Genomic DNA, 16,739 nt, shown 5'->3' with positions numbered 1-16,739 from the left:
CATATATGTGAAACACTTGCGCGTACATGTGAAACACTATATATATGTGCATATATATGAAAGACATGCGGTTACATAGAAACTCTTTGCATATACCCTGTAATCGCCCACATACTGTTGTACCTGCACAAAGACTGCACTTTTCAAACATTCGCGCGTGTGAGAGAGCACAAACATTTTCAGTGTGTCCGGAAGTCATTTCATTGCAACCGGAAGTTTGGTTCATTTGGAAACAGAAGCGCGGTTTATTTATCACTATAAAGATGTACAATTCTTAGTTTCATTCATGGTATAGTAACATGAAAAATGAGCCATAATCTAGTCATAGTGGAATATTGCTGCAATCTCCGGGACAAACTAACATGAAATTTTAACAAAAGACACTAGATTTCAAACATAGCCCACAATCAGACATCATTTCAATGTTTTTGTTTATTTTGTTTAGCTATAGTAAGTGTGAGCTAGTCATCAAGTGTCATACAATTTAAATTAATGGAACTTTTTTTTTATGTAAGAAAAGGTCAAGAATAATTTGTAACCTTTGTCCAATTTCGATCTTGTCACAGCTCCCTGAAAACTATCAACAAAACGGACAACATCTGCTATTCTTACTTTTGTCAGATATATTATATATATTGCCACTGTTGCCTTTGGCTTGCTCAGTTGGGAATATTTTGGGGATATTTAATTTTATTTTATCAATCAATAAATTCCACTTGAAACAAACCTTGTTGTATTATTTTAATTTAATACTGTGAAGCTGCTTTGATAAAATCTATATTGTGAAAAGCGCTATACAAATATACTTGACTTGACTTGACTTTACTTGATGTTAATGACAGAGAAAACAAGCTGTCCACAGTCCAAGTTATGAGGATTTCAAAATCCGAGTGTTTCAGTGTGTAGCGCGAGTGTTTCAGTGTGTAGCGCGAGTGTTTCAGTGTGTAGCGCGAGTGTTTCAGTGTGTAGCGCGAGTGTTTCAGTGTGTAGCGCGAGTGTTTCAGTGTGTATCACAAGTGTTTCAGTGTGTAGCGCGAGTGTTTCAGTGTGTAGCGCGAGTGTTTCAGTGTGTATAGCAAGTGTTTCAATGAGTTTCGTCTCAAACGGCCTCTCATAGCAGTCAGACACGTCACACACACTCAGACACGTCACACACACACTCAGACACTCAGACACTCAGAGACTCAGACACTCACACACTCAGACACTCAGACACTCAGACACTCAGACACGTCACACACACACTCAGACACTCAGACACTCAGACACTCAGAGACTCAGACACTCAGAGACACAGACACGTCACACACACACTCAGACACTCAGAGACTCAGACACTCACACACTCAGACACTCAGACACGTCACACACACACTCAGACACTCAGACACATCACACACACACTCAGACACTCAGAGACACAGACACTCAGAGACACAGAGACTCAGATCAGACACGCAGATACTCAGAGACTCAGACTCAGAGACTCAGACTCAAGAGACTCAGACTCTCAGAATCAGACAACTCAGACTCAGACACTCAGGCACTCAGACACTCACTCAGACACTCAGACTCAGACACTCAGAGACTCAGACACTCAGACTCAGACACTCAGAGACTCAGGCACTCAGACACTCAGAGATTCAGGCACTCAGACACTCACTCAGACTCAGACACTCAGACTCAGACACTCACTCAGACACTCAGACTCAGACACTCAGACTCAGACACTCAGACTCAGACACTCAGGCACTCAGGCTCAGAGACTCAGACACTCAGACTCAGACACTCAGACTCAGACGCTCAGACTCAGACGCTCAGGCACTCAGGCTCAGAGACTCAGAGACTCAGAGACTCAGACTCAAAGACTCAGACTCAGACACTCAGACTCAGACACTCAGACTCAGACACTCAGACTCAGACACTCAGACTCAGACACTCAGACTCAGACACTCAGACTCAGACTCAGACACTCAGACTCAGGCACTCAGGCTCAGAGTCTCAGACGCTCAGACTCAGACGCTCAGACTCAGACACTCACTCAGACACTCAGACTCAGACTCAGACACAGACACTCAGAGACTCAGACACTCAGAAACTCAGACAATCAGACTCAGGCACTCAGACACTCACTAGACTCAGAATCAGACACTCACTCAGACTCAGACACTCAGAGACTCAGACACTCAGAGACTCAGACACTCAGAGACTCAGACACTCAGAGACTCAGACACTCAGAGACTCAGACACTCAGACACTCACACACTCAGAGACTCAGACTCAGACACTCAGACACTCAGACTCAGACACTCAGAGACTCAGACACTCAGAGACTCAGAGACTCAGACTCAGACACTCAAAGACTCAGACACTCAGAGACTCAGACACTCAGAGACTCAGACTCAGACACTCAGAGACTCAGACTCAGACACTCAGAGACTCAGACACTCAGAGACTCAGACTCAGACACTCAGAGACTCAGACACTCAGAGACTCAGACTCAGACACTCAGAGACTCAGACACTCAGAGACTCAGACTCAGACACTCAGACTCAGACACTCAGAGACTCAGACTCAGAGACTCAGACACTCAGACACTCAGACTCAGACACTCAGACTCAGACACTCAGACTCAGGCACTCAGGCTCAGAGTCTCAGACGCTCAGACTCAGACGCTCAGACTCAGACACTCAGACTCAGACACTCAGACTCAGACACAGACACTCAGAGACTCAGACACTCAGAAACTCAGACAATCAGACTCAGGCACTCAGACACTCACTAGACTCAGACTCAGACACTCACTCAGACTCAGACACTCAGAGACTCAGACACTCAGAGACTCAGACACTCAGAGACTCAGACACTCAGACACTCAGAGACTCAGACACTCAGACACTCACACACTCAGAGACTCAGACTCAGACACTCAGACTCAGACACTCAGAGACTCAGAGACTCAGACACTCAGAGACTCAGAGACTCAGACTCAGACACTCAAAGACTCAGAGACTCAGACTCAGACACTCAGACACTCAGACTCAGACACTCAGAGACTCAGACTCAGACACTCAGAGACTCAGACACTCAGAGACTCAGGCACTCAGACACTCACTAGACTCAGACTCAGACACTCACTCAGACTCAGACACTCAGAGACTCAGACACTCAGAGACTCAGACACTCAGAGACTCAGACACTCAGAGACTCAGACACTCAGAGACTCAGACACTCAGAGACTCAGACACTCAGAGACTCAGACACTCACACACTCAGAGACTCAGACTCAGACACTCAAAGACTCAGACACTCAGAGACTCAGACACTCAGAGACTCAGACACTCAGAGACTCAGACACTCAGAGACTCAGACTCAGAGACTCAGACTCAGACACTCAGAGACTCAGACTCAGACACTCAGAGACTCAGACACTCAGAGACTCAGACTCAGACACTCAGACTCAGACACTCAGAGACTCAGACACTCAGAGACTCAGACACTCAGACTCAGACACTCAGAGACTCAGAGACTCAGACACTCAGAGACTCAGACACTCAGAGACTCAGACACACACACTCACACACACAGACACCTGGGCTCGTCCGGCGAGGTCTCCTGAGCGTTCCCATTAGTCTGCGCAGGGCTGTGGGCGGGGCTATTGTCTGGACTGACGTCTTCCTTTGAGCCGTTCTGCGCAGGAATCTCGAGGCTCGAGGCTTTAAGCCCCTCCCACTGCTGAGCCTCGTTCTGTTTAAGCCCCTCCCACTGATGCGCTTTAAGCCCCTCCCACTCATGCGCTGCATTCTGGATCGCCAGTCGACGCCTTTCCTGGGACCAAAGAAACCATTAGATCCTTCAGTGGTTCCTGTGTGAAACTACAGCTGCAGTTCTATGACAAATACTTCTTGTACAGTTTCAATGTCATTATTTTCTCATATGCATTACAGTAAATGACAATTCAGGGTCTTAATGGACAAAATAATGTTAGTGATCAGTTTTGCTGAGATTCACTTTTATGGAGTCAGATCTACTTGCCTGACTGGTTTAAAATTTCCTATCTCTTAATGATGATAAGACCGAGGTCATTGTTTTCAGCCCGAGTGAAAGGTCCCAGTGTACATGCCCAGACTTGGGGAGTCTATCTCCCTTTACATCTACTGGAGTGCGGAACTTAGGTGTTCTTGTTGACCAGTCTTTAAAGTTTGATAAACACATCTCATCTGTAATCAGTTCCGGTTTCTACCAACTTCGCTTACTATCTAAAATTAAAGGCTTTCTCATTCCAATAACTCTGGAAATGGCGGTTCATGCTTTCATCACGTGTCGGCTGGATTATTGCAACTCACTATATTGCGGTATATCAGATTCTCAAATCTCCCGTCTTCAGTTAGTCCAAAATGCTGCGGCCAGACTCATCCATAATTGTCGCAAATATGATCATATCTCTCCCATCCTCAGATCTTTACATTGGCTACCAGTTCGGCAGAGAATAGATTTTAAAATCCTTCTCTTTGTCTTCAAATCTTTACACAACATAGCACCGGTTTATCTCTCTGAACTTATTCATCCGTACATTCCGTCCAGAAGATCCCACGACCAGGTGCTGCTGCTAGTCCCTCGTGTCAGACTTAGGCGTAGAGGGGAGCGTGCTTTTGCGTCTGTGGAACACCCTGCCTCTAGAGATCAGAACGGCTCCCAACCTCTCTGTTTTTAAGTCTCTGGTCAAAACATACCTATTCTCGTTAGCATATTGATTACTTTTCTTGAGCTGTTTTTACTATTTTACATTTGTTTCTTTGTTTTAAAATTAATCTTAGCTTAGTTTCGTTACGTGTTTATGTGTTGTTTTGCTGCTTTTTTTAATATGCTTGTTCTGTAAAGCACTATGGCCTGTCTAGCGGCTGTTTAAATGTGCTATATAAATAAAATGAACTTGAACTTGAACTTGCTATAAAAAATTAAAAATGAAAGACATTTACAATCTAAAAAAACAATAACACTTAAAAACTAAACCTCTTAACATTAAAAATATAAACATAAAATATATAAAAAAATTGTAAAAATGTATAATTAATAAAAAAAGACAAATTAAAATAAATAATAACTTTAAATACATAATAAAAATGAAAAATTACTCAATAAAAAATTATAAAAATGTTTATTATATAAATAAATAAAAAGGTGAAATAAAAAATTATAATTAATTTTTAATAATTATAAAATAATTAATTAATATTAAGAATCTAAAAATTAAGAAAAATTAAGAATCTAAAAAAGATCAAGTATACTAACTAAAATTAAATTATAAAAATGTAAATGTAGAGTGAATAAATGTAAGTACAACATTAAAAAAGGAAAATTAAAATAAATAATGAATAAATTAAAAATAAAAAGAATATAATTAAAATCTAAAAATTACTTTACACTTACTACAACGAATTAAATAATAAAATGTAAACAAACTATGTAAAAGATTCAAGTCAAAATAAAATACTAATTAATAATAATACAAATTTAATAAAAATGTCAAATTAATATAAAAGATTTTTAATAAAAATAAAAACAATCCAAATTAAACACTTACTAAAAATGAATTCATAAACATGTAAAATTTAAAAAATTTTATTTGCTGACCGGCATTGTCGTGATCATTAACTGACATCAGAGAACAGATCTGATGAGAATCATTCATCTTGAGAGTCTCTGAACGTGAGACTGAGATCAACAACATTCTGGAGAAAAGATTTCATGTTGCTTGACCTCCAGCTGCTCCTAGAGATCAAAGATTGAATCCTGGCACTGAATGTGTGTCACAGATGCTGAGAATCGCTGTCATCCAGAAGCATGTGATCACTGTGTGTCAGAACAAACTCCATGTGTGAATCTGTGTGAGCGACCTCTTAGAGAGAGTGTGTACAGGGAAAAAACACACTGCAAAAGTGATTCTCTCACTCAGTGTTTCTGTCTCGTTTTCCAAATATCTAAACATTCTTAAATCAAGATACAGAAGCAAAATTATCTGGTTTTCTGAGAAATGAAGTGAGTTTGTGGTTAAAACAAGAACAAGTGTCTGTCGGTGGGGTCAGGAAGCTTGTTTTCCCTCTGAATTCAGTAGTTTGTTGTGTGTGTGTGTCGGGCTGAAGTGTGTGTTTGTACCTTGTGCGCAGCCAGTTTGTGACTCTCTTTCTTTTTCTCATCCTCCTTTCGTGCCGAAACACTCGCCGAGCGTCTCTCCTCCTCCTGAGGAGCGCCAGCAAACCGTCAGGACACAATTAACACACACACACACACTCACTCACACACAAACACGCGCACACACACGCACACACACACACACACACACACACACACACACACACACACACCTCCAAAACTGCAGCAATGATAATCCTCTGTGATCCACACACACACACACACACACACACACACACACACACACACACATATGTGTGTGTTGTGTGTGTGTGTGTGTGTGTGTGTGTGGATCACCGAGGATTATTGTCAGATGATGTGCCGGCCCAGCTGTTTTCTTCCCAGCATGCATTGCTGCAGTTTTGGAGATCAGGGCTTTCAAACATGATCTACACATCAAACACTTCAAAGGCATCTATCGTTTATAAACACACAATTAATACACTGAAAAATTTATATTATAAATCTATTAAATTACATAATTATAAGTTATATCTACTCACTATAGGAATGTAACGTTAAATATATGATTTATTTTTTTTTTTTTTTATATATAATCTTTATTTATTTATATTAATTGACAAGCTTATTTATTTTAATTTTATGTAATCTATATATGAACAACTACCTAATTTTTATTTTAATCCCATTTATTATTAACTAATCTAGTTTATTCTCTTTTAAATAAAATAAAGAATGAAGAAGATAGAAATTATACAGCTCTAATATAACTCCACAACAGCTAAAACTAATCATAATCACAAATCATAGAAAATATCAAAACGTAAGCCCCCGCTATCATAACATCATGTTATTTTAAATATAAAAAATTAAACGGCATCACAACAGAAACATTCTCCATTACACTCATCATCAGAACCCATCAAACAGCTCGTCCCTGTTTTTAATTAGTTTAGGCCTTTAGTTTGCATCACATCTGTGACACACTTGATCAGAACAGAGTTAAACGGGTCGTGATCGGCAGAACAGGGTTAAACGGGTCGTGATCGGCAGAACAGGGTTAAACGGGTCGTGATCGGCAGAACAGGGTTAAACGGGTCGTGATCGGCAGAACAGTAAACGGGTCGTGATCGGCAGAACAGTAAACGGGTCGTGATCTGCAGAACAGGGTTAAACGGGTCGTGATCGGCAGAACAGGGTTAAACGGGTCGTGATCGGCAGAACAGGGTTAAACGGGTCGTGATCGGCAGAACAGGGTTAAACGGGTCGTGATCGGCAGAACAGGGTTAAACGGGTCGTGATCGGCAGAACAGTAAACGGGTCGTGATCGGCAGAACAGGGTTAAACGGGTCGTGATCTGCAGAACAGGGTTAAACGGGTCGTGATTGGCAGAACAGGGTTAAACGGGTCGTGATCGGCAGAACAGTAAACGGGTCGTGATCGGCAGAACAGGGTTAAACGGGTCGTGATCGGCAGAACAGTAAACGGGTCGTGATCGGCAGAACAGTAAACGGGTCGTGATCGGCAGAACAGGGTTAAACGGGTCGTGATCGGCAGAACAGGGTTAAACGGGTCGTGATCGGCAGAACAGGGTTAAACGGGTCGTGATCGGCAGAACAGGGTTAAACGGGTCGTGATCGGCAGAACAGGGTTAAACGGGTCGTGATCGGCAGAACAGTAAACGGGTCGTGATCGGCAGAACAGGGTTAAACGGGTCGTGATCTGCAGAACAGGGTTAAACGGGTCGTGATCTGCAGAACAGGGTTAAACGGGTCGTGATCGGCAGAACAGGGTTAAACGGGTCGTGATCTGCAGAACAGGGTTAAACGGGTCGTGATCTGCAGAACAGTAAACGGGTCGTGATCTGCAGAACAGGGTTAAACGGGTCGTGATCTGCAGAACAGTAAACGGGTCGTGATCTGCAGAACAGGGTTAAACGGGTCGTGATCTGCAGAACAGTAAACGGGTCGTGATCTGCAGAACAGGGTTAAACGGGTCGTGATCGGCAGAACAGAGTTAAACGGGTCGTGATCGGCAGAACAGGGTTAAACGAGTCGTGATCGGCAGAACAGGGTTAAACGGGTCGTGATCGGCAGAACAGGGTTAAACGGGTCGTGATCTGCAGAACAGGGTTAAACGGGTCGTGATCTGCAGAACAGTAAACGGGTCGTGATCTGCAGAACAGGGTTAAACGGGTCGTGATCGGCAGAACAGGGTTAAACGGGTCGTGATCGGCAGAACAGGGTTAAACGGGTCGTGATCGGCAGAACAGGGTTAAACGGGTCGTGATCGGCAGAACAGGGTTAAACGGGTCGTGATCGGCAGAACAGGGTTAAACGGGTCGTGATCGGCAGAACAGGGTTAAACGGGTCGTGATCGGCAGAACAGGGTTAAACGGGTCGTGATCGGCCCAGACTCACCGTGACACACTTGATCAGAACAGGATTAAACGGGTCGTGATCGGCCCAGACTCACCGTGACACGCTTCATGTCGAGCAGCTGAAGGTGTGGCGAGCAGCAGCGGAGGAGTGTGTGTCTGTAGCATGACTCCAGCGCCACGGGATTCCCATCGACGCTCAGCTCACTCAGAGAGCGGCAGTCCCACAGACAGGCCAGCGCATCCAAACTACACACACACACACACACACACACACACGACACTGACGTCAACATCACACGGCATTCTGCAATAGTTCTGATTTCAAACAGGAAGAGAGAATCGTTAACTGTCGTGTTGCTTCCCTTCGTGTGGAAGCCCATTTTTACCATGAAATTAAACAAGACATTCGCTAATTTTTAATCACAAAAACATTCCGTGACCCAGGCAGATCCTTTCATCCATGAAACAGGTGCCCCTTAAAACAGATATAAACTGAGAAATTGGAGGGAAAAAGTGAAGAATTGCGAGATATAAACTCAGAATTGCAAGATATAAAGTCAGAATTGCGAGAAAGTCAGAATTGCGAGATATAAAGTCAGAATTGCGAGATATAAAGTCAGAATTGCCAGAATTGCGAGATATAAAGCCAGAATTGCGAGATATAAAGTCAGAATTGCCAGAATTGCGAGATATAAAGCCAGAATTGCGAGATATAAAGTCAGAATTGCCAGAATTGCGAGATATAAAGCCAGAATTGCGAGATATAAAGTCAGAATTGTGAGATATAAAGTCAGAATTGCGAGATATAAAGTCAAAATTGTGAGATATAAAGTCAGAATTGCGAGATATAAAGTCAGAATTGCGAGATATAAAGTCAGAATTGCCAGAATTGCGAGATATAAAGCCAGAATTGCGAGATATAAAGTCAGAATTGCGAGATATAAAGTCAGAATTGCGAGATATAAAGTCAGAATTGCCAGAATTGCGAGATATAAAGCCAGAATTGCGAGATATAAAGCCAGAATTGCGAGATATAAAGTCAGAATTGCGAGATATAAAGCCAGAATTGCGAGATATAAAGCCAGAATTGCGAGATATAAAGTCAGAATTGCGAGATATAAAGTCAGAATTGCCAGAATTGCGAGATATAAAGCCAGAATTGCGAGATATAAAGTCAGAATTGCCAGAATTGCGAGATATAAAGCCAGAATTGCGAGATATAAAGTCAGAATTGTGAGATATAAAGTCAGAATTGCGAGATATAAAGTCAGAATTGTGAGATATAAAGTCAGAATTGCGAGATATAAAGTCAGAATTGCGAGATATAAAGTCAGAATTGCGAGATATAAAGTCAGAATTGCGAGATATAAAGTCAGAATTGCCAGAATTGCGAGATATAAAGCCAGAATTGCGAGATATAAAGTCAGAATTGCGAGATATAAAGTCAGAATTGCGAGATATAAAGTCAGAATTGCCAGAATTGCGAGATATAAAGCCAGAATTGCGAGATATAAAGCCAGAATTGCGAGATATAAAGTCAGAATTGCGAGATATAAAGCCAGAATTGCGAGATATAAAGCCAGAATTGCGAGATATAAAGTCAGAATTGCGAGATATAAAGTCAGAATTGCGAGATATAAAGTCAGAATTGCGAGATATAAAGTCAGAATTGCCAGAATTGCGAGATATAAAGCCAGAATTGCGAGATATAAAGTCAGAATTGTGAGATATAAAGTCAGAATTGCGAGATATAAAGCCAGAATTGCGAGATATAAAGCCAGAATTGCGAGATATAAAGTCAGAATTGCGAGATATAAAGTCAGAATTGCGAGATATAAAGTCAGAATTGCCAGAATTGCGAGATATAAAGCCAGAATTGCAAGATATAAAGTCAGAATTGCGAGATATAAAGTCAGAATTGCGAGATATAAAGTCAGAATTGCCAGAATTGCGAGATATAAAGTCAGAATTGCGAGATATAAAGTCAGAATTGCCAGAATTGCGAGATATAAATTCAGAATTGCGAGATATAAAGTCAGAATTGCGAGATATAAAGTCAGAATTGCGAGACATAAAGTCAGAATTGCGAGATATAAATTCAGAATTGCGAGATATAAACTCAGAATTGCGAGATATAAATTCAGAATTGCGAGATATAAATTCAGAATTGCGAGATATAAAGTCAGAATTGCGAGATATAAAGTCAGAATTGCGAGATATAAACTCAGAATTGCGAGATATAAACTCAGAATTGCGAGATATAAATTCAGAATTGCGAGATATAAAGTCAGAATTGCGAGATATAAAGCCAGAATTGCGAGATATAAAGTCAGAATTGCGAGATATAAAGTCAGAATTGCGAGATATAAAGCCAGAATTGCGAGATATAAAGTCAGAATTGCGAGATATAAACTCAGAATTGCGAGATATAAACTCAGAATTGCGAGATATAAATTCAGAATTGCGAGATATAAAGTCAGAATTGCGAGATATAAAGCCAGAATTGCGAGATATAAAGTCAGAATTGCGAGATATAAACTCAGAATTGCGAGATATAAACTCAGAATTGCGAGATATAAATTCAGAATTGCGAGATATAAAGTCAGAATTGCGAGATATAAAGTCAGAATTGCGAGATATAAAGTCAGAATTGCGAGATATAAAGTCAGAATTGCCAGAATTGCGAGATATAAAGCCAGAATTGCGAGATATAAAGTCAGAATTGCGAGATATAAAGTCAGAATTGCGAGATATAAAGTCAGAATTGCCAGAATTGCGAGATATAAAGCCAGAATTGCGAGATATAAAGTCAGAATTGCGAGATATAAAGTCAGAATTGCGAGATATAAAGTCAGAATTGCCAGAATTGCGAGATATAAAGTCAGAATTGCGAGATATAAAGTCAGAATTGCCAGAGTTGCGAGATATAAATTCAGAATTGCGAGATATAAAGTCAGAATTGTGAGATATAAAGTCAGAATTGTGACAAAAGTCAGAATTGCTTTTATATTTTTTAATTTCATGGCTGAATGAATAAATAAATTTGTCTTAATTTTACATAGACATTGAGTGACCCCTGACCTTCAGTTAGCCCCGCCCACAGACCCTCACACACACACACACGCAGGGCTCTGGATGCAGCAGTATGACACAGCAGTAATAAGGAAAAACACGCCGTAACGCTCGTTCCATCACACTGCATCAACACCATACATGCGCTCACGCCCTTAGCAACCACACAACTCCCACCATGACAACACATAAAAAACTAATTACTGAACCATGTTCCCATGGTTACAGACACACTGGATGACAGTCTAAATGCTTCCACCCGTGTGTGTGTGTGTGTGTGTGTGTGTGTGAGTGTGTGTGTGCTGCAGGACGAGGGCACGACACATCCTCAGACAGGACAGGGTTAGACACGCTAATGCTAATCTTACCTGCTGATGCTGTTAGCGCTGAGAAACAGACGCTGCAGACGAGGAAGATGCTGCACATCCGTCTACAGGCAAACAGAGAGAGAGAGAGAGAAGTGATGCAGCATCACCGGCACACACACACACACACACACCGCTGCGGCGGAACACTGACGGGAGGGGCAGCGGAAGAGCAGGACGACTGCGGGGGAGGGGAGTGTGTGTGTGTGTGTGTGCTGAATTTGAGCATCTCTCTCTACACACACACACACACACACACACACACAGGAAGTGATCGACAGCAAAAACAGTCAGTCACTGTGTTCAGCTGGAGGCTTTTCAAACTAAATTAATTTGTGGTTGCTAGGGTGTGGAGAATGGTTGCTAAGATGCTTTTAAGTGGTTGCTGAAAAGCTAATAATTAATTATGTCCAAACAATGAAAAATGTAAATAAATGATTTTAAAATGAAACCCGTACTGAAATAAACCGAACCATGAAAATGTAAAAGCAGAAAAAAAAATATTTAGCAAATTATTTATTTATTTAGCTACATGTCATAAAGACAGAGCGACACACGTCAAAATCTGAAAGCCACGCCCACTGGGGGGGGGGGGGGGGGGGATTGTGTCTCCATCTCCACTGCCTCTGTATTGTGCCTCCGTGAACATGTATCCAGCTGATGCACGACTCCACCAATCACAGACAGAAGATCGTCATCAATCACAGACACCCTAGCAACCACCAACAATAACCTAGCAACCATATATCAAAGTGCAAAATCCGCTGAGAATACAGTAGTTGCAACACCGTTGGACAGTTGTTGGAGATCATCAGCTATTTGTGTAGTTTTATAAATGAGATTATAAGTTTTAATATTTCAATAATTCAACATCACATTCACGCGTCTCACAGTTCTCTGATGTCGGCGTGGTGAACGAATTAAATATTTCATCTGTGTAAGTGCAGTAAGTGTTGATGTTTTGTATTTAAATGTGATTTATTTATGATATTAAACTCACCACGTGTGCGATGGCGTTGTGTCGCAGGTTCAGTTCGCTCAGACTCCTCAAGCCCCGCAGGTTCTCCACGCGAGCGATGCGGTTCCCCGACAGATTCAGCACACGAAGCTTCGACAAACCACACACGTTTTCAATCTGAGAGATCTGAGGAGAGACAGAGGAGCTGAAGTCACGCAGGACTCAATGTTGGAGAGTCGCACCATTAACCACTTTTCATGAAACAAAATGTTGAAGGAAGCCCTCGATCAGGAACAACAGCTGGAAGTAAACTGCAGATTGACTGAATTACATCAATTAGACCATGTTTTAATGTCCTTTAGACATTAATGATGTTTACATTTAAAAGAGAGAATATTATATTAATAAATGACTTGTTACTGACTCTTTAAAACATCCCTAATCTCAGTACAACGACTGCACATGTTCTGTATGTAAAGGTCAAATTTAAAAGAAGAAATTAATACTTTTATTCAGCAAGAACGCATTTAATTGATCAAAAATGATAGTAAAGATATTTATAATGTTACAAAAGATTCAAAGAATCCCGAAAAATAAAAATCTCAAGTTTTCAACACTGATAATAATCATAAATGTTTCTTGAGCATCAAATCCTCATATTAGAGTGATTTCTGAAGGATCATGTGACACTGAAGACTGGAGTAATGATGCTGAACATTCAGCTTTGATCACAGGAATAAATTACACTTTACTGTATATTCACATAGAGAACTGATGATTTACAGTGGAGTAATATTTCACTGTTTTTACTGTATTTTTGATCACATAAATGCAGCCTTGGGGAGCAGAAGAGACTTGCCAACCCCAAACTTTTTAACAGTAGTGTATATATAAAAAGTATCATAAAAACAATCATGATTAGGTATCATATTTTAGTGGAAATATATATTTTGCCATTAGTTATGTGAGGCAAAAGAAGTTAAACAGGATAAACTGAAATTCACAGCGTTTCAACACAACTTGTGTTCATGAATTTAAAGGCTCGTTGAATGTAAACGCCAGATTATGAGACTGCATGATACTGTACAAACAGCTGTAAGAACAAACGCTGCAACCAAATTAAAAAAAAAAAAAAAAATGTATCTCACAATTATTTTCTGCTACAGAATGCCAAATTATAAAATGTAGTTGCAACATTTTATCTCACAATTTTGACGTTTCCCCTTAGAATTTACATCTTGCCGTTCTGTTGTTGTTTTTTCCCGCCACATAATTGTCACTTTCATTGCGTTTGGTTTTCATTTTCAGGACTTTTAGGTCACATCCTGTTTCCTTTTTCCTTATTTTCCCGCCATCATTAGTTTCCATGGTTATTCATTAATCAGTTCACCTGTTTGTATTAAACCAAATGAAATACAGTTATTTACTAACTAGATAGCAGTAACTAAGCATCTAGTGTGGACTTTACATTCTAATCTAAGCTGGTTCATCAGTATCAGACTTTAAATGAGCGTGTTTGATGCATCAACATCAGACTGACATGAGCCTGTAAACGAAAACACAAAGAAACCAGTGACAGAGTTTGTACGGTTTGTGTGGAGGTTACAGTGAAATAAAACACAGTTTCAAAAATAAACTTTGATCCATTAAAGGTTGCTCTTTAAAAGCAGGGAGGCGCTGAATCCCACATGCATGTCCAACAGCTCAACATACACAACCAAACTAGCACTTAACGAGATTAAAATAGACTGACGCAGGAAATAATTAAAAGACTGATGCTGATCCACCTTAAAACCCCTGGACCTCATGTATTATTCACAGCAGTGAGGGGGCGGAGCTACTTATGCACAGCGTGATCAAACCACTAATCAACCAATCAGCATCCGCCTCCACTATCACAACGCAAACAGAACGACGACAAGGTTTAAAATCAGCAGAAACTGAGAGAAGAATAGAGTAAGAAATGCAGTTTATTTTATGAGATGTGATGCTTTGATGTCAACATGGATTTAGAAATAGATGCTGACTTTAATGTGATAGTAGGAAATAGTTGATTTTATGTATTTAATGCCTTAAGACCAGTGTTGGGGAAAGTTACTTTGAAAAGTAATGCATTACAATATTGCGTTATTCCTTTTAAAAGTAACTAATTGCGTTACGTTACTTTTTTTACACCTGGGCTTGGCTTGTTTTTTTATAACAAAAAAGTTATATTTTTGGGCAAATGTAAAGACCCTTTCACACCAAAAGTGAAATAATAATCCTCAGGCTGAAGGAAATGCAGATTCACGTGTGTACAGTAGAGATAGAGTACAGTAGAGGTAGAGTACAGTAGAGGTAGAGTACAGTAAAGTACATACAGTAGAGATAGAGTACAGTAGAGGTAGCGGTAGAGTACAGTAGAGTACAGTAGAGGTAGAGTACAGTAGAGGTAGAGTACAGTAGAGGTAGAGTACAGTAAAGTACATACAGTAGCGGTAGAGTACAGTAGAGGTAGAGTGCAGTAGAGATAGAGTACAGTAGAGTACAGTAAAGTACATACAGTAGAGGTAGAGTACAGTAGAGATAGAGTACAGCAGAGTACAGTAGAGTACAGTAGAGATAGAGTACATACAGTAGCGGTAGAGTACAGTAGAGGTAGAGTACAGTAGAGATAGAGAACAGCAGAGTACAGTAGAGATAGAGTACATACAGTAGCGGTAGAGTACAGTAGAGGTAGAGTACAGTAGAGATAGAGTACAGTAGAGTACAGTAGAGATAGAGTACATTAGAGATAGAGTACAGTAAAGGTAGAGTACAGTAAAGTACATACAGTAGCGGTAGAGTACAGTAGAGGTAGAGTACAGTGGAGATAGAGTACAGTAAAGGTAGAGTACAGTAAAGTACATACAGTAGCGGTAGAGTACAGTAGAGTACAGTAGAGATAGAGTACATTAGAGATAGAGTACAGTAAAGGTAGAGTACAGTAAAGCACATACAGTAGCAGTAGAGTACAGTAGAGGTAGAGTACAGTGGAGATAGAGTACAGTAAAGGTAGAGTACAGTAAAGTACATACAGTAGCGGTAGAGTACAGTAGAGATAGAGTACAGTAGAGTACAGTAGAGATAGAGTACAGTAGAGGTAGAGTACAGTAGAGTACAGTAGAGGTAGAGTACAGTAGAGTACAGCAGAGGTAGAGTACAGAAGAGGTAGAGTACAGAAGAGGTAGAGTACAGTAGAGTACAGTAGAGGTGGAGTACGGTAGAGGTGGAGTACAGTAGAGGTAGAGTACAGTAGAGTACATTTGAGGTAGAGCACAGTAGAGGTAGAGTACAGTAGAGGTAGAGTACAGTAAAGTACAGTAGAGGTAGAGTACAGTAGAGTGCAGTAGAGGTAGAGTACAGTAGAGGTAGAGTACAGTAGAGTACAGTAGAGGTAGAGTACAGTAGAGGTAGAGTACAGTAAAGTACAGTAGAGGTAGAGTACAGTAGAGGTAGAGTACAGTAGAGTGCAGTAGAGGTAGAGTACAGTAGAGTACAGCAGAGGTAGAGTACAGTAGAGGTAGAATACAGTAGAGGTAGAGTACAGTAGAGGTAGAGTACAGTAAAGTACAGTAGAGGTAGAGTACAGTAGAGGTAGAGTACAGTAGAGGTAGAGTACAGTAGAGTGCAGTAGAGGTAGAGTACAGTAGAGGTAGAGTACAGTAGAGTACAGTAGAGGTGGAGTACAGTAGAGTACAGCAGAGGTAGAGTACAGTAGAGTAGAGTACAGCAGAGGTAGAGTACAGTAGAGGTAGAGTACAGTAGAGTACGGTAGAGGTAGAGTACAGTA

General features: G+C 40.7%; 1 protein-coding gene across 1 annotated transcript in view; it reads right to left on the bottom strand.

Moving 5' to 3' along the window:
- lrrc49 (leucine rich repeat containing 49) overlaps positions 1 to 16,739 on the bottom strand; it is a 45,907-nt gene that overhangs the window by 17,772 nt on the left and 11,396 nt on the right. The window contains 5 exon segments of the mRNA XM_081372702.1: positions 3,593 to 3,828; positions 6,157 to 6,240; positions 8,629 to 8,779; positions 11,974 to 12,035; positions 12,971 to 13,114. Coding sequence (XP_081228828.1) covers positions 3,593 to 3,828; positions 6,157 to 6,240; positions 8,629 to 8,779; positions 11,974 to 12,035; positions 12,971 to 13,114 — 677 coding nt within the window.

This window comes from Scardinius erythrophthalmus (genome assembly GCF_964197995.2).
Source record: "Scardinius erythrophthalmus genome assembly, chromosome: 8".
In the NCBI taxonomy this organism is placed as follows: Eukaryota; Metazoa; Chordata; class Actinopteri; order Cypriniformes; family Leuciscidae; genus Scardinius; species Scardinius erythrophthalmus.
Note: the sequence above shows the minus strand (reverse complement) of the source record. Positions and strands in the feature narration are given on the sequence as shown.